Below are 24,228 nucleotides of genomic sequence, written 5' to 3'. Positions count from 1 at the left end.
TTTGGGAGCTGGGAGGAAATGCACACAAACACAAGGAGAATGTGCACAGAAACTCCACATAGACGGTAACCCGAACTCGGGATCGAAGCAGGGACCCTGGAGCTATGAGACATTAACGCTAGCTGCTGCGCCACCATGTCACCCTGCTTCAGGGAAATACAGATTGCAAGAGGTATAACAGCTCAAGTTATACCTAAACACTAAACTAATCTAAACACTCATACAAATGTACATGGTTATTGTATGTGAGTCTTTATCATTTTATGGGCATTGTTACATGGACCAGCAGAAGTGACTGATTTAGTTAATGTGATACCCATGCTTAAAAATAAACAAACATGAAGCAAATGAGTCACTCATTAAAATTTATTCTTGAATTAATCTCTTGTATAACTCGTTTACACAAACTGCAGTTTGTGTTTGTACAACACTCACTAAAAAAAGTCCTCACAGAAAAGTATGAAATCATTCATTGTGCCAGGAATTTGAAAGAGGCGATTTGTAGGAGTACTTATCATTAATTTAAATGATTGTCATACTGAAGTTTATTCTTCTGAAGCAGAAACCAGAAAATTAAAGATATGATTATTAAGATTCAGCATAGAAAACAGTGCAGAAAACGACGTTGTCTCCTTAAGTTGGCTCCCATTTTATGATAAGCAACGTCCAGGTCTGCTCGGGGGATACTGAACACAGCAGAACATTGGCGAGGCATCTACGGCTTTAAAAGTTCATCTCAGTGTGTGGCAAGCGCTCAGCACTCCTCTTTAATGTAGATTTGATCATCCGTATCTGACTCAAGATGTTCCAGACGGTCTGTTTGTCCACTCATGATCTCATCTGGGGTCTTCATGAACCTGTGGTGAACACACAACACACACAGACACACACAGACACACACAGACACACACAATAAATAAGGTAACATTCAAGTGACTAAGTAATAGATAGTATATTAATAGTATAAGTATACTAATAGTAATAGTATAAATAATAGATAATCATATCCATAGCAGTAACACCCAATTTAGTACTTGTTTACTAATTGGGTCAATATCAGTATTAGTCATTAATAGATGACAACAATTACCATTGTGTCAATAGGAGAAATTAGTTAATCATGTAGCAGCAGCATAATGCATAAAATCAAGCAGATATAGGTCAAGAGCTTCAGTTAATGTTCACATCAAAAATCAGAATGGGGAAAAATGTGATCTCAGTGGAGATTTTTCCAATCTTCAACTGTAGCACATTTGCCATAAGGTTTGATGTGCGGGGCGTTCTGAGATGCTTCTCTGCACACCACAGTTGTTCAGAGTGGTTATTTGAGTTAATATAGCCTTCCTGTCACCTCAAACCAGTCTGGCCATTCTCCTCTGACCTCTCAACAACAAGGTGTTTCTGCCTGCAAAACTCACTGTTTTTTGTCTTCACACCATTCTGTGTAAAATCTGCTGTGTGTGAAAATCTCAGATGATCATCAATTTCTGAAATAACCAAACCAGCTCATCTAGCACCAAAAACCACACCATGATTAAAGGGTGTTTTCTTTTGAGATTAACCATGCTCAGTCCTGTTAAACTGGACCCGAAAGGGAACTAGCTACAAATGACCTCACTGCTTTTGGTGTTCCCAATACAAGTGGACTCAAAAGTGGACTTAGCTCTCGTTCTGGACGTTTTAGCGTTGATGCAATTTCAGACCACTTGTCCACAACACAACTCCTTCATCGTAGTGTTTTGTCATTCAAAATGGTTGCTTTACATGATGCTATCATTTGGCTGTGGATGAAAAATTGAGAGAGTAAAACAGAATTGAAGTGAAATACCAGAAGCATCTTGGGGGGTGGGGTGGGAAGAAACAACGAAAATCTCTGAAGCTGAACCATCAAAACCAACTCATGCTTCATGCCACAGAGCTACTGACTGTGTTTGCATTGAAAAAATACATGCATATACCACATATAATACACACACATATTAAGACATGTACAGTAGCTATTGCTCCAGGCACTGACGCAATGCAGCAGAGTATTGTTTGCTTAGGGGTCCGAGTTCATTTGTTGTGTGTACATATGCACAAAAAATCCTGACTCATCAATCCGAGCCCACTTGGAACACTGAAACAGATGAAAGTGTGAAAACATCCAGTGTCAGTGAAATCACATTTCCCCATTCTGATGTTTGATGTGGACATTAACTGAAACTCTTGGCCTGTATCTGCGCTGCTGCCACATGATTTGCTGACTGGATGATTGCATGAATGTGCAGGTGTATAGTGTAAATAATAACAAATATTATTAGTTCACCCTCCATACCTGAAGAGCAGCCTCTGGCCTGGCTCTTTCCTGATGATGTTCAGTTTGTAATAGTGTCGTAGTGCTCTTGACATTTTCTCATATGTCATGTTGGTCCTGTTCTGTAAAGCACAGCACAGAAGATAGGTTTCAAAACACACTCTTGCAGTTCTGAGAACAAAAACTGTGCAGAAAGGGTAGAAGATACGGCTAGTTTTCTTATTCATGCATACAGCTAGGTGTAAAAAAAAAAAAAAAAAAAAAAAAAAAAAATCACGGTGTGATAACCATGCAACCAAATGTTGCAATTTTCGGTATATCACCGATTAATATTTTCAAAAAGTATGGCTGTTATAATACACTGCAGCAGCGGGACAGATTATTTATGAAGCAGTGCTGTTAAGATGACCACTCAGCCTTCAGTCACTGATCAACACACTGTAGAAAAGTCAGATTTCTCTGACTTCTGCCTGTGTTTGTTCTCTACAAGGTAGACTATACAGTTTTAAAAATCTTGCAGCATATTTTAAAAGAACACACTCTAACTGGGAATAACTTTTGACGTATAGACAATATTGCAAAAAATAATGTTAATTGCATTACTATTAATTATTATTAGCATTATTATAATGTTAATTTTCCCATCAGGGTACATCATATTGATACCTCCTTAATCTCACCTTATGGTTTCCCCACAGTCTAGCCAGGCCATTGGGGTCAATGATTCTGAACACTTTGGTGTCGCGGTCCTCCCAGCGGATGTAGTTCTCGTAGCGGCTGTCTGAAAGGAGCTGATACACGTAGTCCCACAGCAGTCTGCAATCTAAACAAAAAAGGAAAGATATTTAATATCATCAATTAAAAAAAAGATAATTCTTCCAGGAAGGAATGCTGAGTAATCACACTGTTAATGCAGCTGAATACCGCATTTAACCTCCATTGCTTATTATTTACCATTCAGTCCACAAGGTGGACTAAATGAGTCAATAACTATACATTCACTACACAACTGTTCTAAATGAAGTATGTGTCTAGACTAACTCTGCTTTAAACTGCCTATCAGTTGCTCTGATCCTCTGAAAGAAAACAGACCATATAGCAACTTGTCATATCTCTTTAAATTGTGGTCTCTCATTACAAATAAGCTTCTGTGATACTGATTTTCAACATATCAGTGATACTGATATAATAGACAAGAACAACAAAAAAAACTGACACACAAATGATCTAAAAGCTATTCAGTAGCTCTGTTGAATGTCAATAAGCAACTATTTTACATATAGATGACAATGGTAGTCACAGTAAAAGCATTCTTTTATTTTTTAAAACTAGTTTTTTTTTTTTATGAATGTTTCAGTTTTGTGCTAGTATGAGCTAGGTCCAGCCACAACCTCCTCAACAGATAGTGATGGTTTGTCATTTTCCTCCCACAGTTCTTAGTCACTTCTCATTAACCAGAAGCTTTCAGTAATAAAGTAGAAATAGGATGCTCTTACCAGCAATGCGTCCAATAGGCACACCCTGCTCCTCAGGAGGTGACACGGGCATAAGGATCTGGTTCCTATAGCGGACATCTTCCTGCTGGTGTGACTGCTGCTGCCCTGCCAGGCTCAGTACATGGTGAGGAGGAGCATGATGATGATTATGGTGGTGGTGATTATGATGATGATGATGATGGCTCTTCCCCTCACGCCCGTTCTCTTGGGCTGATGTCCGGCCTTGTCTGAACTCGCCCGTCACCCCTCCTCGTCCGGGACTGAGCAGCAGCGGGTGCATGATGGCACTGGGCATCAGCTGGATGACCCGAGGAGGCACCACCTCCTCCTGGCACGGGCTGGCTGGACGTTGGGCGTGGTGGCCGTTTGGGGCCGCAGGTGACACAGACAGCGGGTACAGGTCTTCAGGGAGGTGGTTGTTGCTGTCGGGCAACTGGGAGGGCACTGGTTGGACATCCTCAGCGGAGGCAAGGTGGACATGTGCAGCATTCGCAGGCGAGCGGCGAGGTGAGCGTGAGCGATGACGGAGCTCGATGGTGGGAGGTTGGAGCGGGTGGCTATCTGTGCTTCGTGGGGTTCTTAGTACCGTTTCTAACAGAAGGAGACAGATGAGGACAGGTAGAGAGAACAGACAGAGAACAGGTAGACAATTATTATTATTACTGCTGCACATTCTTTCTGTCCATTGTCACAGTTCAATAGAGAATACATGCAACATTTGATCCAGCAGAGGGCCCCAGAAGCATGGGATGAAAGCCAATTTATTAAACAAAATGATAGTTTAAATTTCTACTAAATGCATGCTGAAAGTGAGGCTGGCATTTGGAGGAGAATGGCACGCAAGCAATGATCCTTTGTAAGCAAACTATACCATGGAAAATTTACAGGAGGGTATTTATGTTTGTAACACTGAATAAGCATCAAAGTTCAGCTTTCTCTGTCTCAAGGACATATTCACTAATTTGAACACCTGCAAAATATTCTATTTAATCTTCAACTCAGAACTAACAATACGTGGCAGCTTTTCATCTGCCTTTTGAATATAACATTCAGGCTTGCAACCTCATGACATTAAACATGCTATTTAAACAGAAGCGTATTTCCTTGTACAACAGGTTTTTCTGTCAACATTCCCAACCGCCACTTCCTCCCCGTCCACCTGTTGATTCAAGGTACAGCCTTGTTTTATAATCATTGTCTCCTGAGGTCTCACCCCCAGAGTGTTCAAAGTCAATCAGTGAACCAGGAAATGAGCAAATTACTTTTTTATGAATATGTTTCCTTGAAAACCTGCTTACCTCTCTGACTCCTTACACAATGTGCATTTTTATTTTTTATTTAGTTAGTATGGATTACACCTATGTTTTACAGCGTACTACACAGACTGGGGAGACTTAATTAGCATAATCAGCTCAAGGTGGATGAATAATAGCAGGTTATTGATTTTAAGAACACCAAATTACAGCCTTTTATACCCCAGCACTGTTGAATTCTCAAATCTGAAGGTGTGGATTAATTTTCTGTAACAGCACAGCACTGACAATTGTTCCGGCTGTAATTTAAACAATAATGATCTAACATGTTATCGTTTCTATAGCAACAGCTTATTCATATGGACTTGTATGGTGGACTCTACATAATCTTTGGCTAAAAATAAATAAGTTATTAAGTGTGATGTTACTTAACAAAGAAATACTTGTAATCTTTGGTATGATGAAGTTTTCTGGATGGACACGTTTATCTCCTTGTGTTAGAAATGGAAGGAGTCTCCAGAATCAGTGCTTTGTAACAACCAGTATGTTTTCCACCGTGGGAAAGAAAGTGATAGCAGGAACTAACTTGTCATGAGGATGTACCACAACATTAAATTTAACAATAAATGGCGATGTGTCGATCATTAAGATAATAAAAATTGTAACTGTTGGCCAATCATACAAGAGTTATACAAGGAATAAAACACTTTAGGACATGGTGTTACAGAAAAATTAATCCACTCTTCTTTGCATCGGGCCATATCAAACCACCCAGGCGTGGATTATTTTCCTGTAATCACACGCGCCTCATGTTTTATTCCTTACTTAATATTATTTCTGGTTTATCCTAATGATTGTGTGTCATTACCTACACGGTCCTGTGTATGTTGTGTACTATGCTGCACTTATTCTTCTACTCCAACTGTATATTTGTTACTTTGGTTTAATACTGTATGTGTACTTGTCCTTTTGTCTCACACTTATTATGTAGTCCTGGGTGTACATTAGGCCCTGTATTTTGCACCATGATTGTGAGGGTAAGGTGTGATATTTTATAATGTAGAGGGATTTCATGTAGATATCACGTATCAATGCCCCACCTGTTCCTTAAAAACACACTCACCCTCAAGTTTATGGTGTTGCAGTGCTGCATCAGGCAGAGAATGAAAGGAGTTTCCAGGGTAATACGTGTTGGGGAAGGATGAGTGGGGCTTCCTCTGCTTCAGGATATGTTGCAAGAGCTCATAAAGAACATCTCCTGTAACACACCAGCAAAAAAGGCAAAAGGTAATGATTAATCTCTCAAGGCCTTTGGTGCAATAAATACTACCCAATTTTCTTACTGGGGGTATAAAAATATACCGGTGTGGCTGTATAGCATGAGAATGAAATCTGAAATAATGGTACAACATTACGTTCACAAAATCACAACACTATTTCTAACCGCACATGTCCATGTTTACGTTCACTACAAGATTGTAAAAAAAAAAAAAAAATTTTTTAAATTTTAAAAAATGAACTCATTCATTCAAAGAAAAATGATTTATACATGGTTTTGATGAGCTATTAAGGGAGTATGTAGTTAAGGAGTGCACGGCAAGTTCATTTTCATTTTAGGCCAGCTAGCTAATGGCATGCTTAACATAGATATCTTTAAAATCAATGTTTTGCATACTCTAGTATAAGAATAACTTCCATAAATAGCTGCAGAATCACGATAAAAACTGAAGAAAAAAAAATAATTAAAAAAAAAACGCTGCTTAGAATTCTGGTTCCGCAGAGAAATATGAAATGTAGCATGTTTCTCAAGGAGCTTTTCACTCATCATTCGGAGGAAGATACTGTATAAATGTGCTTGCTAGCGTTAAGTCACTACAGGTTGTGTGGAACGTCATTTGAGTTGCACCCACTTGTTGAGTCATGGGCCAGTCGCACAATGTATCTGTTGCATAACTCAGAAAAATTCCGTAATTCTGACTGGCTAATTAAAGTATGTCATGTTTAATATCCGGTAAAAATGCTGAAAGCAGGACGTGTTATATCGGTTAAGTGTCAGTGCAACACATATAATACAAGCAGCGTACAGAGATTCATGTTAAAGACTGATTCATATACATTCACTGTTAAGGTTATTGAGAAGGAAACACAGCTTGCTTGTTAAGTCTTGAAACAATATTTTATAACACTTTGCTAAAATGCATGAGAAATTGTTAACAGTTTAAACTTTGTCCAATGTATGATATCTTAAGGATTTGTGCTACTTTCTCTGTTAGCTGGTAAACGATCCTGCTAACCATTAACAAGTCAGCATGTCTGTTTCAAGAGAAGTGAGAAAAGAAAGTGTCAGTGGCTTATAGACTTCGCAAACCCAAGCTCACCCACATCCCACAACAATTTTACAGTCAACTGCAAGTGTTTATGCCTAGTCACTGGCAAACATTCACAAAGAAAAGCTAGCTTACATTACTTGACAGCCAAAAATAAACATGGATGGCTTACGTTCAGCGAAAAAAAAAAAAAAGAAAAAAAAATCATGGCACTTGGACCATAGACTATATATAAGATCTTGGCTTGGGCACAATCTGTAACTAGCTGACTATGCATGAATAACGATGATTAAAGTCAGGAGTGAGTCAGTCAGATCAGTTAGGGTTTGATTATATCGGCTTATACCATAATATAAAAAACAATAATACCTTGAGGTTTTCCAATAATCTATCTATTCATATCAATGAACCTAATTTCTAATAATAATAATAATAATAATAATAATAATAACAGCAACAACAACAATTTGCTAAAGGCCAACATTATTTGTGCTACAATTAAGAAATGATGCCAACTTTATTTAAATAACACCTTTTAAAAATGTTAAATCCAGCTCTAAGTGCTTTACCACATGGGCGACAAACATGTGGCAGATGCAATAGTCCATTTTTTATCCTTACTTGTACAACTAACCTGAAAAAAGCCGTAGCCTTAGCGAAAGAGTATTAAGTCGCTGAGAAAACCTGTTTGAAAAATTGAGTTCTGGCCCAGATTGTTTATTTGTGTTCGGATAGGCCAGTCATTTTATAGACACTATATGGGCCATCATAGATCCTGGGGGCGGAGCTTCATTCACATAGGCAGGAATGTGGGAACAGGCTCCAGAAGTAAAAAAAAGAAAATCATTCAAATGTCGAACCCACCTAACTGTTAGAGACCTAATTTTGTCGAAAAAAAGACTAATCTTACCTAATGTACCTTTACAATAAAATAAAATATCGAGCAAACAAATAGTTATGCCTTAAAAAAATGCACGTAATACAAAAGTAAGTAAAAGCAGACTATCCTCTAACACAGTGTCTCTCAATCCCGGGCCTGGAGTATCACCACCCTGCACATTTTGGTGTTTTCCCTTCTCTAACTTCAGGCTTGTTAATTAGCTAATGAGTTAAATAGGGTGGGAAGGGAGCAGGGCAGTGGCAGTCCAGGAGCAGGATTGAGAAACGCTTTTCTAACATGACAAAAAGTATTACGCATTGACATGAAGGTTTCCATGACCTCTGTCTTCATTTTAAGGTCACTGGAAAGAAAAGAGACACAAAAAGTTTTGGCACATTTGTGGAACTTCCTCCTTCATGGTGTCTTATGAAAACTTGTATTTTGAGCTGCTTCCAGCAACTTCAAGGAAATGCTTCTCATAAAGGAAGTCAGCATATGCAACACGCACACAAACAAAGCAAGATACCTTTCAGTTCTCTGTTTCTGGTCAGCTTGTTGCTGGAAGGGAAATTCCTAGTTCTACCAGGTGACAGTTGTGGCTAGATTAACACTTCCTTATCAAACGTTTACCCAATTCTTAACTTCCTCTCATGCACTATACAGACAGAAAAGTCAGACTTCAACCACTAGTGCTTTCTATTGTGTCTTTAAAGCTGCGCTCAGTTAATAAAGCTTCATTTTACATCCATCCCTACATGTGTAGTACAGTAATAGTTTGCAATGTCACACTTACTGAAATACAAATCACAAAAATGCCCCTGTGAGAGACATGTCAGGAAATGGCTGTGTTCTCTGCACTCTGAGGTGACATGCATGTGTTTATATGTGTGCAAGTGTCACCTGAGTGGGGTGAACGGTAGCGGAAGTCCTCCTTGGTGAGCAGCAGGAGGGCTTTGCCGTTCATCTGAAAACTTCCGCTGGAGATGGGTCGGAGAGCGAACTCTCGCTCAGCCCAGCGCAGCCACTGAACTACATCCTCTCTGCTCCAGAACACAGGCTGCAGACCTGAACATGGTGACACAGGATGACAGGAGGGACACAAACTTTTAATGACCAACTACCAGCACAAAAAAGAAACCAAAAAAATAAATGGACTTGATTAATATGTGTAGATTGAAAGACAGATAGACAGACAGAGACTTGCCACACAGGCAGACAGGAAGCCAGAGAGACTGAGACAAACAGGAAAAACTGCACAGTAAATAAAACAGTGGATGATAGAAATAAAGGGAATAATACACTTTTGTTGGTATTTTAGATCCATTTCACAAGCACAGCAATTTCTGAGCACAGCTTCTATCCCTTATGCTTATCCCTTATAAATGTTTGTACAGTTCAAACACCACATTCTTCACTTTCTAATGCTAGTCATGTACCTTTCTGTCAGAATTCAACTGCATAAAAAAAGGGAAGCAGCTTTTTTTTTTTTTTTTTAGGGCAGCAAAGATTGTTAACACGTAACCAAAAAATGGAAAATCAGGCTCAATATATCACTGATTTAAAAAAAAAAAAAAAAAAAAAAAAAAAAAAAACAGTTGGAATTTAACCACATTTTATTATTTTCCTTACTTTTGTAAAAAATTACATGTTTTTATTATTTACTTTTCTAGCTTATATCTTCTTTCTGGCACTGCTGTTATTTTTGACTTATTTCTCTGTAAAGCAATTTGAGTTGCATTTTTAAATGTTTAAAATTTTGTGTAACTATATAAATAAAGTCTATTATTATTATTATTATTATTATTATTATTATTATTACTTAAGTCCAGGCTTGTTATGCACAAAATTGTTTCCAAACTGGGACAGCCTCAAACTGGGACGTGAGGGAAGTGTATGTATTCAAATGGTTACTAAAAGTTAATGTAAAACATGCGGCACACAAGACAATGAGGTGCAGCTCTTTTATGACACTTTTATATCAACTGAGATCCTCTTTTTTGTCTTTGGGGAATTACAGCTCTTTCCTTGCCAATAAGCTCCAATGGATGATGTGTTTGAAAAAGGGGAAAAAAAACATTCAGATGTATAACATTTTAATATTTTGTTCCTTACTGACAGCAGACAAACAAACAATTTACAGCTAATTAGAGTTACAATTTGCACAGTCACAATAAGTCACAATAAATGGCAAACCTTCTATCACTGTTTATTATATTCCCACAAATGGACACCTGAATCAACCACAGCAGTAATGATGGTATATTTGTAACACACATAATTAATATTGTACATCATAAATTAGAATAAATAAAATTACCAACTCAAAGCAGAAAATCAAACTATATATGTGTAACCTTGCATGGGCCACATGCAAGTATGCATAGGAAAATACCTCCATTTTTATGGTGTTTGTTTAACTGCTTGAGCTAAATTAGTGCAAAACAAGTTCACTTCTAAAATCTTTGCTTTTAATACACACCGGCAAAAACCCAACCTCTGTAAAGTCTGCCTCTAGGAGCATTTTTGGAAGAAGGTCATCTTGCTGGTAACTGCATGGTGAACGCCTGATCTTGAACAGGAATGCCTGTACACCTGCTCATTCGAGCAATTTTCCAAACAGCCAATCAGTACATAAAATCATGCACATACAGGTAAAGAGCTAGAGTGAAAATGGGGAAAATGTGATCTCCCTGACTTTGACCATGGCAAGGTTGTTGATGCTAGACTGCTGATCTCCTGGAATTTGCACACACAGCGGTCTCTCAAGTTTACACAGAATGGTGCAAAAAGGAAAAAAAAACAACATTCAGACAGTACTGTGGGCGTAAACACCTTGTCGTTGAGAGGAGAATGGGCAGACTGGTTCGAGCTGACAGGAAGGCCATGGTAACTCAAATAACCACTCTTTGCAACCGTGGTGAGCAGAAAAGCATCTCAGAATGTAGAACATGTCAAACCTTGAGGAGGATGGGCTTCAACAGCAGAAGACCACATCTCCTATCAGCCAAGAACAGGAATCTGAGGATATCAGGCGCAGGTGAAGATTGGAAAAAGGCCAGGCAACGATTTTCCAATCTACAAGGTTTGATGTATTGAGTCTTCTCTGCTCACCGTTGCTGTAAATTGTGGTGTACACATGTTCCTACTCAAGTAGCCTGTGAGCAGATGCTGCTATGCTATGCTGCATGTTTAATGTGTTTACGGATATAATATTAAAAAAAGTGTTTCATAGAAGCATTTCAAAAATGTAAAATGGTGAAAAGGTTGGCGTAGCAAGCACACTGTCACAAGCTGACACCACACGTAATTGAGCAGTCACACCTGGAGCTACACCTTAAGTCACACCTTGAGTTGTGAAGCACTGCATATCCACACACATTTTACTGATGCTGAACATGAACATGGAGAACACTGTGAAGGCTTGTCAGGGGGTTTTATTTATTTATTTTTGGTAGTACATACTTTGTCAGTAAGCAGGGAAACATCTGCTCTGGAACAAAACATCTGCACTAACACATCACCCAGAATTCTCAAGAAAGAGGGCTATTAAAAGACTGCATTCACAAACTAGAAATTCTGCTACATACCTCAAGCATCTTGTACTATATTTTTCAAAGATGTGCAAATATAGAGAGTATATTCAAGCATTAACGGCCACACTCCCATTATAATTCACACATAACTGTCTGAATTAGTCACTCCCTAATATTTACCCGATCTAATTATGGCCATTGCAGCTGCTGTCTAAGACGCTTTTGCATGTGTAGCTGTTGCATGTGTAGCTCTAAGTCAACCGGTCTTAGTTAATTAACATTTTAACTGCAAACAGAACTTAGGGCTTTTTTTCCCACTTTTACTGACTGAAAGTCTATTTTAAGCTTTAGCTCAGATGAGAAGGAATTAAAATCTTTTGAATTAGGTTAGCTATGAGATCTGCGGTTAACGTGCATTTTGGATTTGTTTGCTTGCTCTAATCACAGCTGAAATAGAAGCTTGTCTATAACTCATAGAATTTTGAAGCATCTACGATGATACTGCACAACATCGCAGTACACCAGATATCAGATTCTCATCACCTCTCAGCTACAGCACTCTTACTCTGAAGAGCTTTGTTCTTCCCTAAGACCAAAAGCACTAGAGCATGAGCATGGAGAGGAAGGAACGTGGATGTCAGAATGACCACAGTGATGTCTCAAGCACGTTATGCAGTACGCAGCTGTGAGTGTGAGTGTCTCCAGACACTGAGCGACGAAATCACAGGTCATGTGGGTAGGTTAAATTCGTCAGTGCATCTGCACACAGCCTCAAGAGAGACAGTTAGCCACAGGAGGAAGGAGAAGAAAACCCAATCTTAACTTCCCACAACACACTCGAACAGGAAGCCCTGCCTCCTCTTCCCCTGCCCCAGAACAAACCCCCACCATGCGGGCTCTGTTACGGAACAGGAAGCCCCCTGCAGTAAAGCTGGGTGATGCAGGCGGCTTTATCAACAGTCAGCAGCAATAGGGAGAAGACATGAACGGACAGGAATAAAGATGGAGAAAGCGCTTCACACAGACACACAAACTCAGGAAGAGGCAAAAAAAAAAACCCATGTTAAAAATTCTTTTTTTGTCTCCGCACTGTCACATATGACAGCAAAGCTCAAGCCCCAGATGTTTAACTCCCCATGGCAGCTACGTGGGTATCTAATCTGGTCTGATGGCATCGCTCTTGCTGTGTGGAATCATGGGAGCTCCGGAAACAGCGCCTTCTTGACTTGTGTTGCCGGGGCAACCTGCAGGCACCAAGGATGAATGGAGGAGAAGGGAGGAGATGAGATCACCACTATCTAGTTTCACTGTTGCTCTCGCAACTCCCACTCATATCCACGATTCAGACACACGCTGTGTGACACGCGCGTACACTTACCCTTGCGTTTTCGGCGCATGCTGGAAGGGCTGGATCATTTTCAAATATAATCAACCAGTCATTATTGTTGATTGCAGTTGATTGAATGAATAACAATTACAACACAATCATCAAGAAATGAGCAAAAACTGATTTGTCAGGAAGTTCAATGGCCTAGTGGTGTATTTCTATATATAACATATAGAAATCAATAATGACGATATGCCTACTTTTAGTGTACAACCTGAAGGTTGTTGGCATTCATGATAATTGAATGGCTGAGAGCTTGACAGGACATGTTGACGCTGGATTCAATGGCGCAATGGTATGCTTACAACTTGATTTATGAATGAATTTCTCTTAATAAACCGACTAGTCTACTATAAGCAGTCACACAGGCAGCTTGAGAAATGTTCGAGCTGTGGGCTGTGTTTGGCAGGCTGTGTGCCGAGTGACTGCTCTGTATGCAGCTTTTTTCCAATAACTGGGTGCTTAAAGTCAATAAGGGGTTAATGCTGATGAATCATGATCACTCCCCTTCTGGTAAATCCATCCTCTTCAGAAAACATGCAAGCATCACATAGCTTATGAATCTGTTTTTTGTTTTTTTGTTTTTTTGCAGGCAACATGCTGGATCTGTGTTGCTGAATTGAAACAGTTTTTTAAACGATGCACTTCTGAAGGAATCATTTTAAACCACCGTCCCATTCAGTGATGATATGAATACAAATAATAATAATGAGCGTCAATGAGTCTACCTTGCCATGAATGTAATGCATATTACAAAATCATTCGTGTTGTAACCTATATAAATACTAAAGGTCTTGTCTTACCATCAACCTCAAAGACTATCATCTCAAAGAATTGTCAGTTCTTGCTTATCTTCTTTATTATGAATGTCCACTGTTTGAGGCTTTTTGACTTTTCCACCTGTGCATGGATCCTTTTAGTAAACAACCATAACTGTTACTACAGTTAACCGTAATGTAAAAGTAAGAAAAGCAAGAGCAACACCAATTAAGATAATTAAGTATATAAATATAAATAATATGTGGGCCAGAAATTCCTACAGATAATCACAGATTAAAAATAAAACTGTCTGAAGCAGGATTTGACACGTACCCTGCATCACTGTATACACTGCAACTCAAATGTTTTTGAACCCCTCAAGTTTCTTGTGTTAATGCTACAGATAAAACAATATGATACATGAAACCTTACTAACTTTTAGAACTGGTCGTTCTCTGAGCTTAATGGGACTCTTTAATGAAGGCACTTGGAAGGTTTAATCTATAGACAAAAGACTTGTAGATAGTTAACAGTATTAAGATAAATAACATGGTGTGCTCATATTTTTTTAAAGTGCCTATTCAGTTTTTTTGCAACAACAGTCATTTCTAACATTTCACCAAGATGTAATAAACATTTTGTGACACCTTTTCCTCAGTTAGATTTTCATATTTTATAGTATTTTAAATGAGGTAATTTAAAGAAAAGTGCCAAAAATATAGAGCACTCAAAAACTTGACAGCTAATAACAAAGAAACTGACAACTTCTAAATTTTCCATGTACATTGCTGATTCCATTTCTATTTCAATTGCTCTTTTGTTGTTGTTGTTTGACTTTGGTAAAGAATTAGTTTGATAGTCAGTCAAATTCTGTTTTATAGTATCTGTTTTGGAAGTGCACTGTGCAGGAAGTAAGATGAATTTACTGCCACTTTTAAACTATATTTAAACTATGTTTGTGAAACAAGCATATGTCAAGAGTAACACCTCAGATGGACTTATCTGTGTACTGTATATATTTTGAGTGGACGGAGATCAGTGTTCTTAAGCTTACTCTCATAAGGGAATCGTTTTTTATGATGTGTTTAGGTTAAGGTGAAAGCACCTTTAAACAATGTTTTTAAGCATATATAAATACGCTATTGGACATCTTTACATCTTTTTAAAGCATATCCCCATCCATTCTTCTTTGGAGGAAAGTATCTGTCTATATTCTTCGGTCTCTCCTTCTTGCTTTCAAACATGTGGAGTTGGTTTTGAGCAGGAAGAGGCTGCATTCATTTTCTGGCCATTGGCATGTGAGAACAGTTTCCCTTTCAGAGTGAGGGGGAGGAAAAAAAAAAAAAATACAGGCAGCGCTTGGTCAGGAAGCACAGTCTGCCCACTCAGGAAATTCCTGAGGATGAGAGCAGCTTCCAGGCACAGGAAATTTCCCCTTTCAAAAGAGTGTGTTCGCATAAACACACACACACACACACACACACACACACACACACACACACACACACACACACACACACACAGAGAGAGAAAGAGAGAGAGGTGGGGAGAGAGAAAGAGAGAGAGAGAGAGAGAGAGAGAGAGTCAGAGACATGTACATGCACGATTCTCTAAATCAGTGGTTCTCAAAGTGGGGTCTGGAGACAGCCAGGAGACTGTGAAGCATAATCAGTGGGTCTGTGTTGTTTATTTTTCTTATTTACAGTGGTGGAAATGTCCACACACTGTTATCAAAATGATTACACTTAGAATTGAGTTCTTATAGTTATTACCCTGTTTGACTGGTCTCTTGATTCGAATGGGTTTAATCCAAACCTCAAACAACAAGTAGGCCTGCAAATAAAGTCAACTTGAACCTAATGTCTTCTGTCAGTGGAAAGTTCAGGAATAAAAAACTGTACGCCTCTAATAAATATCCAGAATATTACTGTACACATTTAAATAATGCTCATGAAATAAATCTGTACCGAGGAGGTCAGTGGAATTTAATTTCACTGTTAAAGGAGACTCTGGCTACAGAAAGTTTGATCTAAATAACCATTACATTCCATCAAATGCAAAAAAGCCCAACACTAAACTCATGAATCCTGGGAAATTTAACTTACTGCACTTTTATAATTGTATTCTGTTTAGTACAGCAGAGCATCTTTCATTACAGTTATATAACTGTAAATTATTTTCGGTCGATTTTCCCGCATTCTGATTTCGATCCCTCTCAAAATTGGTTTGTTTAGGTTTAGATACCATCAGTGAGCTATTTGCTTCAGCACATTACAAACACACTAAGCATTATCACTGAGTATTATCACATCAGTAGTGATTGTCAAAGAGTGTGCCATCTGTTCTGATTCTCAGCCAATTTTGTCCCTGGGCCTTATGTAATATCATTCAAGCAATTAAAACCCATTCAGTCTACAGCCAACTCTTGAATTGTGATTAGGTATTAACGTCCCTGTTTAATCTATGGACCTTTATATAATTATTTAAGTAATAGTGTGAGTCAGTCTTTCCTCATGCTCTTGCTCACTCATAATAATCATTCTCACAACGCTCAAATGCATTATTAATCAGTAGCTTCCAAGCAAGAGCAATGAGTATTCTGTAAACGGCATTGTACCTGGAAACCTGATCTCCTCATTCATTTAACGTGTGACTCACACAATCTAAAATGAGGCAAACAAACACCATCTGAGTTGGAAAATAAAAGTGTTTGAGTGTTTGTGTTTGGTCTTTCTGACATGGTATCATTTGCAACAGGAAGTAAGTTTTCAGTAATACTTGGTTTATTGCAGCAGGGACAAACACGTGCGCACACACGCACAGCAGGGATAAACAAACACACCAGCACGCACAATTACGCACAAGCATGCACACGTGCAGCAGGGACACGCATACACACACGGACGCACGCACGCACACGCATGCAAATTAACCCAGTGACACTAACAGTCCGTCTTAACTTTGATCTAAACCAATTCACAGGGAAGCTAGTGTGCAGGGAGAGCGTGTAAGTGCAGGAGGGGTTAATTGTGAGTGGCATTCTTTCAGAGTGAAGAACACACTGCTCTTCTCCTCTCCTCTCCTCTCATCTAATCCACTTCCTCTCCAGGAAGCCAAGAAGGCCGACTTCTGCCCACTCTGCAATTTCCTTTTTCTTTCTATCTTTTTTTTCCCCCCCTTCACCCTTCCTTCCTCTCCTTCCTGCCTAGTGCATTCCTCATGACTCCTGGATTAATGAGGGCTCACTAAACACACACACACACACACACACACACACACACACACACACACACACACACACACAAACCACACTCTTTAAGGAGTTTACTTTAAAACCAGAATATACCACAAATATAACAGGTTTGAACACAGACATCTCAAACACACACAAAAATGTTTGAGAGCTTGTTCACACTGACATTCAAATTCATTCAAATTTGGATATCACGCACACGCATTAATCCTCAACGTGCATGACATGGTTTCAGTTGAAGCTCATGGAGAAGTCTTGCCGAGAAAGAAAAAAAAGACCATTCCATCAGTGTCAGGAAGAGAGAGATGGCCTAGAGCCAGCTTAGCTTCTCCACAGTTCGTCTCACCCACCCTCCTCCTCCTCCTCCTCTTCCCCCACTTCCTTCCCCACCACCCTCTGTTTTTCTCTCCTTCTCTTTTTCTCACCATCTTTCACTCTCCAGGTAAAGCGTGGAAGCAACACGCACGGAAGCAGAGACGCAGCGTCTTATAAATGTTAAAAACAACAATAATAATAATAATAATAATAATAATAATAATAATAATCTTATTACTTTATAGTATGATGGCATCAATCAAATACTTAAATAGCAAACGTTCATAAATAGAAAAATGGTACACATCATGTCAAATACATGAGTATTATTGTTGTAAAAGTTTTTTTTTTTTTTTTTTTTTTAGCAGAATTTGCATAAACAGTGTTGTAGGTCCATTCCAGAGAAACACATTTATAGAATGAACAAAAACCCTCAGGGTCTCAGTGTTTAATATACTTTGTAGACTAGGGAAGTTCCTGGTGGGAGCCATGCGTTTAGCCTTGGTAGTGCTAATGAGATGGGTTTTTGCAATTATAACATGCCTATGCATGAAAAGTGTCTCCTAGGTACAAACCAGTAGAAGGAGAAATTGCATCTGCAGGATGGCAGAATTGGAAAGCTTTATAGACATGCCTTATAATGACGAATACACACTACATGACCAAAAGTTTGTGGACACCTGACCAGCACATCCATATGTGGTTCTTCCCCAAACTGTTACCACAAAGTTGGAAGCACATAATTGTATAGAATGTCTTTATATGCTGTAGTGTTACAATTTCCCTTCACTGGAACTAAGAGACCCAAACCTGTTCCAGCATGACAATGCCCCTGTGCACAAAGCGAGCTCCATGAAGACATGGTGTGCCAAGGTTGGAGTGGAAGAACTCGAGAGCCCTGACCTCAACCCCACTGAACACCTTTTGGATGAACTGGAACGCCGACTGCACCCCAGACCTCCTCACTCAACATCAGTGTCTGACCTCACTAATGCTCTCGGAGCTGAATGATCACAAATCCCCACAGCTACGCTCCAAAATCTAGTGGAAAGCCTTCCCGGAAGAGTGGAGGTTATTATAACAGCAAAGAGAGCATAAATCTGGAATGGGAGGTTCAGCTAGCGCATGTGGGCTTGATGTTCAGGTGTCCACAAACTTCTTGTCAGATATAGTGTAGTGTGATGAGTACAGCCGTCATATTTTTGTAAAAGCATCCTGATAACCTGATATAGTCCTCCAATCACTGCTGTAATTAACAGATTAATTGGTAATCAATAGTAATTAGTATAAAATGCATTACTACATCTACTACCTGCCCTGCAAGAATAACTACCTCTCTCAAAAATGGCAGTGTGCAAATCTGGCCGGTTAGACGAGTGTGTGCTCCAAAACAATTGCAACAGTGCCTTGAGCATTTGTCAATACAAACCAAGTTATTACAGAGAATTCCCTTCCTTGCTGTGTTACAGTGGTGCTGTCCAGCCCTCAGTAAAGTGAATGAATTTCACCCCAAGACATAACATGTAAACATGCACAAACTTTAAACCGGTGGCAAAAGCAGCATAGGACAAAAACCTAAACATACAGACCAGATATGTTTTGCGGATACTGGATGTCAGATACAACAAACACATGGGTTAAATATTAATGAGGTTTTAGCGCAACACAGACTTCAGTACACTTTCACCACCAAGCCTGTTTCCTGGCCATTGTCCAACTCCACCCTTTCTTTTATTGGCTAAGGAAAGGACTGGTTTAGACCTGCAGTGAGCCAACACTCCACTTCCAATACACACACACAGACACACACTTCTTCAATAGAGTTAACCTATGAACTGAGTGCTGTCACAATGTGAAATAGGGCATGAACACATACATACACACACACACACACACACACACCTCTAAAAATACACGCAGAAACACTGTCTAACATACGAATTGAGAGCTGGCATGATGTAAAACTTGCCCACTCAAAATACACACACACCAGAAGGATTGTCTCAAGGTGGTCTTTTTCGATGACGTCAGGACCGAACCAGTGCCTATATCACCTAAAAATATCAGGACTGTACGAGTACCTACACATATCTGCTCTATGACATGGTCACTGTGTAAGGTACAGCGGTTGTGAGATGTGAGCTCAGGGGAGTTTGTGTGTGTGTGTGTGTGTGTGAGAGAGAAAAGGTGAGTACTTGGGTGTGTCTGTATTATGTCTGTGTTTTATGGGTGCATAGAGCATATGAGACAACTCCAAAGCAAAACAACTTTTGGGACCACAACAACTTAAAACAAAGACAAAATACATAAAGAGAACTGTTCGCAAAAAAAAAAAGGCTGATAAAAGTGAAAAGTAAGCAAGTATAGTGTGTTAGTATCAAGCTTGTATAAAGGAGAACACATGCTAAAGCTATACAACATTTACATTTATTCATTACGCTGAGGTTTAAAGGCTTTGCTCAAAGTTACAAAAGTGGCAGTATCATGGAGTCAGACTATTATCCTTCTGATTATTCATGAATTTCTTACCACTGAGCAACCACCTCCTGGCATCTTCAAATTATTATTTTAGAAAAAAATAACAATGACTCCATAAGGAATGAATGAAGCTCAGACACACTGTAAAAACATTTACGTTAACATTTATCCCAAATGCTGTAATAACGGATGGCTGTCATTTTTCCAGTCATCAAAAAACAGCAGCCTTCCTTAGGCAGAAGAAACAAAGACAAAAGTACAAACAGTACAATACAAACTTTAAGGATCCCACACTTGCTAACTGCTAGCTGATTTTCCACATGCTAGAAATGAGATTTAATGTGTACAGAATAAAGATGATGAGAACCCAGGTAAAGAGCTGATGTAAACAGGAAAGCTGGATCGACTTTATTATATAGAGACTGATATCCAAAGATCACATGGTAATGCATCGAGCAAACAGGGCCAGCGCAAGAGACACAGTGAATGTGTGTGTGTGTGTGTGTGTGTGTGTAAAACTCACGCAGGTGTCCAGGCAGTCTGGCCGGCTCTTCCTCTGTCTTGGCATTAGTCAGAGGCGGAGCGCCATGGCCTGGAGAGGAAGTGGAATTTGGCAGTGGACTGGCAGAGGGACTGAATGCACTCCTCTCCTGCTAAAACACACGCACGACTTAAAAGAGGCATCGCATGCACAAACAACTGTTACACATGTCTATTTGCCACTGGATCACAAATGCAAAAACAAATTTCACCTCGAGCTGCTTTTACAGTGTCAACAATGGAGAAGAAATATCACACCTTTACTGTACTACCAAATTATCATCAGATAAACATAGATGCCAGGAAAATAGACTTTCTTGTGCCTCCAACAACCAAATACATGTCTGTCATATTAGTCTAGAGCAGTGGTCTCAAAGCAGGGTGTAGGGCCCCCAAGAGTCTGTAAGTTTGGAGTTTTTTTTTTTTATTTTGTTTTTTTTTTTTTACACTTTTGTTACATTGGTGGCAATCACAACCTACATTCTCAAAAGTATAATATTTAGGGGTCCAAGCACTAAAGACAACTCACACCTAATGTGCTCTATTGGTGTTTAGGAATAGATAGCTCTATGGCTCCAAAAAAATATTATTTGAAAAACTTAAATAATGTTCATGAAATAAAGCTATACTCAAGGGGGTCTGGAGAATTCATTTTGCAGTTAAATGGGTCCCTGGTGACAAAAAGATTGAGAAGCACTGCTCTAGAAGAGGAGTACATTTGCGACACTGAGAGATTTGCGAAAGACAGATTTGTCCAATATCCCACTGAGAAAAATGGAGCAGTCTTTTCTTTTTATTAACTCTATATACTTTATACAAAATGGGGGACAAACTTAAGGAAAGAGCGTGGCTGTGTTATGCTGTGGGGACATTTTGCTGGCATGACTTGAGTCCTCTTAGAGAGATGAGTCACTCCAAGTTTTTCTGACTGATCACCTTTATCCTATGATGAAATATTTCTAGCCTGATGGGAGTGGGAGTGCTCTCTTCCAGGATGATAACAATCCCCATTCACAGGGCATGAGAACTTACTGAGTGGCTTGGTGAGTATAAAAATAAGATGTAAATCACCAGAGCTCATAACAACTGAACACCTATGGGAGACTTTTGAGCAATGTGTTAAAGAGCTCTCTATGCCTTCATCATAATCATCATCAAAACACCAACTGAGAGAATATCTTTTGGAAGAATGGGGTTCATTTCTTCTGTACAGTTTCAGAGACGGGAAGAGTCGATGACAATGTGCACTGAAGCTGTTACTAGGACACGTTGTATTGTATATGTACACTGTATATGTATATGTATATAATATCTTTAAGCACTACTTCTATTTCCTGAAATGTCCTACAGAATATACTATAAACACAGATATTAAAAACTGTGTAACTTATTATTTTATGACACCCATGGCCAGTGATGTGATCATTCTACAGAGCTGATTCAAATCACTGATATCAACAAAACGCAATCCCGCATTGCTACACTCATTCACATCATTGACAGGATTTTGATTATGCTGGAAACGTTAACAAAAACTGTGGAATTTAAAAACTGACATGCATAAATATTTCTGAGTTACTCATGTCATGTAAGCAGGTGACAGGGGTGTGTTCAGAGGCGACTCTGTGCAAATAAAAACATGCAAAAATCAAAACCGATAAAACCACTTTTCTGCGGTGGCAATTTGACTGTCACTTGATGTGCAGAAAAGCTGCTCTCATCAAGAAAGAAAAAGAGCACATGGCATTGGGAAATGTGAGAAATGGTTCCAGTATGTACTGGATCATCGCATAGTCATCAAACACGTGTAAAATCCGTTGTGTTATGCAATGTGACACTGTTTATCCCTATGAGATTATATATATATATATATATATATATATATATATATATATATATATATATATATATATATATATAGCACATATGTGTGTGTGTGTTGTAGTTATGTATTTATAAAGGTAAAAAATACCAGTCTGTTGTTGAGACAAAAAAAAAAAGTCAATCTGATTCAAAATTTCACTAGGCAACATATGGACATATTTTGCAAATAAGACTCTAGCACACTTTGGGTCTCATGTAAGAAAGACACATTGGTAAGTTTTGGACTGGACAATAGATCCTCATAGACCATAATCCAAATATATAAATGATTTGTTTTAACTAATCAAAGTGACCTGAGATGCAGCTTTGCCAAACTCAACACTGTATATAGCACATTAATCTTGACGAGGAAGAAAATGTAATCAATCTATATTTAAGGCATTTAACAACTTACATTTATCTCATTCATACAGCTGAGCAGCTGATGGTTAAGGGCCTTGCGCTGGGGCCCAGCAGTAGCAGCTTGGCAGCGCTGGGATTTGAACTCACGACCTTCCGATCACCAGTGCAACATCCTAACCACTGAGCTGCCATTGCCCACAACCTACAGTGACAGCAATGCCTATATGAAGTGTTAACCTTCAGATTAGAGGTCAGACTTTCTTGAACAAGTGCCACAGTGACACTACTTCACAGAGTTAATCTGCTTGGTTTAGGTAGCTTACATGCTTTTGGGTCATCTTTTGACCTTTCCCAAATACTTCTAAACAGTTATGACAAGACCAAAATACCGCTTCTATTTTTTATTTTATTTTATTTTTTTACTGACCTCAGCTTTAACCAACAATGCTACAGTGTGTTATGTAATTAATGGAGGCACTGTAGTAATTTGACATACTTATATAAACCACAGCTTATGTCAAAGTTCAAAGCAGTGCGAAATAAACAGACGAACAAATAACATTTTAGGCTACAAATACTCTAATTTACTCAGGAATATGCTTGGTCACAGCTACACTCATTACTGTGTTAAGTAGGCCTGGAAATTCCGTATTTATCCACTCGACGGTTGCTCAATAGTGATGGATGGACCTTGATTTGGTGTGTGGGGGAAAAGCGGCTCTGCTGTAGAAGCTACACGGATGGCGCAACGCAACACTGTTGCAACCTATTATTATTTTATTTTTATTATTATTTTTTTAAAGCTACAATTTTCTAAATGAATAGGAACTAAAGACTACAAGCTTATGTTTCGACGAATTTCCTATGAAAGAGTGTATATATCTGACGAGAAACACGAGAAACACTAGCTAGCTACAGGTCACAGTGTGTTTTCCTGCCTCACCGCGACAAATCCTCTCAGCAACAGATGATAGAGCCAAAAAAAAAAAAAAAAAAACAAGAAGTCGTGTTTAGTCAAAGCTACAACATGTCATTCCCGGTTTCATTCCACAACCCTTTAAGAGAAATTCTTAAAGGGTTAAGAGAAATTCATAAATACCTTAATGTTGAGTTGGACAGGGGAGTCGGACATGTCTCGTTCGAATTCAGGAAGTTCTCCCGTTTCCACTTTTCCTTCCCCCTTGTTTTTCCGCGAAGCGAACCAAGCGGAAATGCGAGCATCCGACTTTGTTGTTTTGAATTGAGGAGCAGCCGACGCTCTATAAACCCATCGCTCTCGACGAATATCCGTAGAACTTTTTATCTCGATATTTCTTTCTGTTTTCCCCTCGCAGTGTTTCAGTCACTACATGTTGGCTAGGTGATGGTTAATGCCTTCCTGGAAGAGTTGGCCGTCCGAGGCTCATTGATTTTGGTTTGTGTGTGTGTGTGTGTGTGTATATGTGCGTGTGTGCGTGTATATGTGTGTGTGTTATAGTGGCGAAG

The 24,228-nt window shown here is 39.0% G+C and overlaps 1 protein-coding gene across 4 annotated transcripts; it reads right to left on the bottom strand.

Moving 5' to 3' along the window:
• Positions 1-352: 352 nt before the first annotated feature.
• On the bottom strand, positions 353-24,228 carry etv6 (ETS variant transcription factor 6). Of its 4 annotated transcripts, none has more exons than XM_026923009.3 (8): positions 23,843-24,227; positions 20,501-20,630; positions 9,153-9,317; positions 6,169-6,303; positions 3,793-4,383; positions 2,977-3,119; positions 2,318-2,418; positions 353-857 (listed from the first exon to the last, which is right to left on the bottom strand). In XM_026923009.3, the coding sequence occupies exons 1-8, from the start codon at positions 23,873-23,875 to the stop codon at positions 755-757; spliced, it is 1,401 nt and encodes a 466-aa protein (XP_026778810.1). In that variant the 5' UTR covers positions 23,876-24,227; the 3' UTR covers positions 353-754. The 4 variants fall into 4 exon arrangements, with proteins under 4 accessions (XP_026778810.1, XP_026778811.1, XP_053097771.1 ...); XM_026923010.3 differs by having other exon boundaries at positions 20,501-20,627; XM_026923011.3 differs by lacking the exon at positions 353-857 and adding an exon at positions 1,132-1,781 and having other exon boundaries at positions 23,843-24,228.

The sequence above is a fragment of the Pangasianodon hypophthalmus genome, chromosome 18, assembly GCF_027358585.1.
Source record: "Pangasianodon hypophthalmus isolate fPanHyp1 chromosome 18, fPanHyp1.pri, whole genome shotgun sequence".
Taxonomy (NCBI): domain Eukaryota; kingdom Metazoa; phylum Chordata; class Actinopteri; order Siluriformes; family Pangasiidae; genus Pangasianodon; species Pangasianodon hypophthalmus.
The sequence above is the reverse complement of the archived record's forward strand: the minus strand, read 5'-3'. Positions and strand labels throughout refer to the sequence as shown.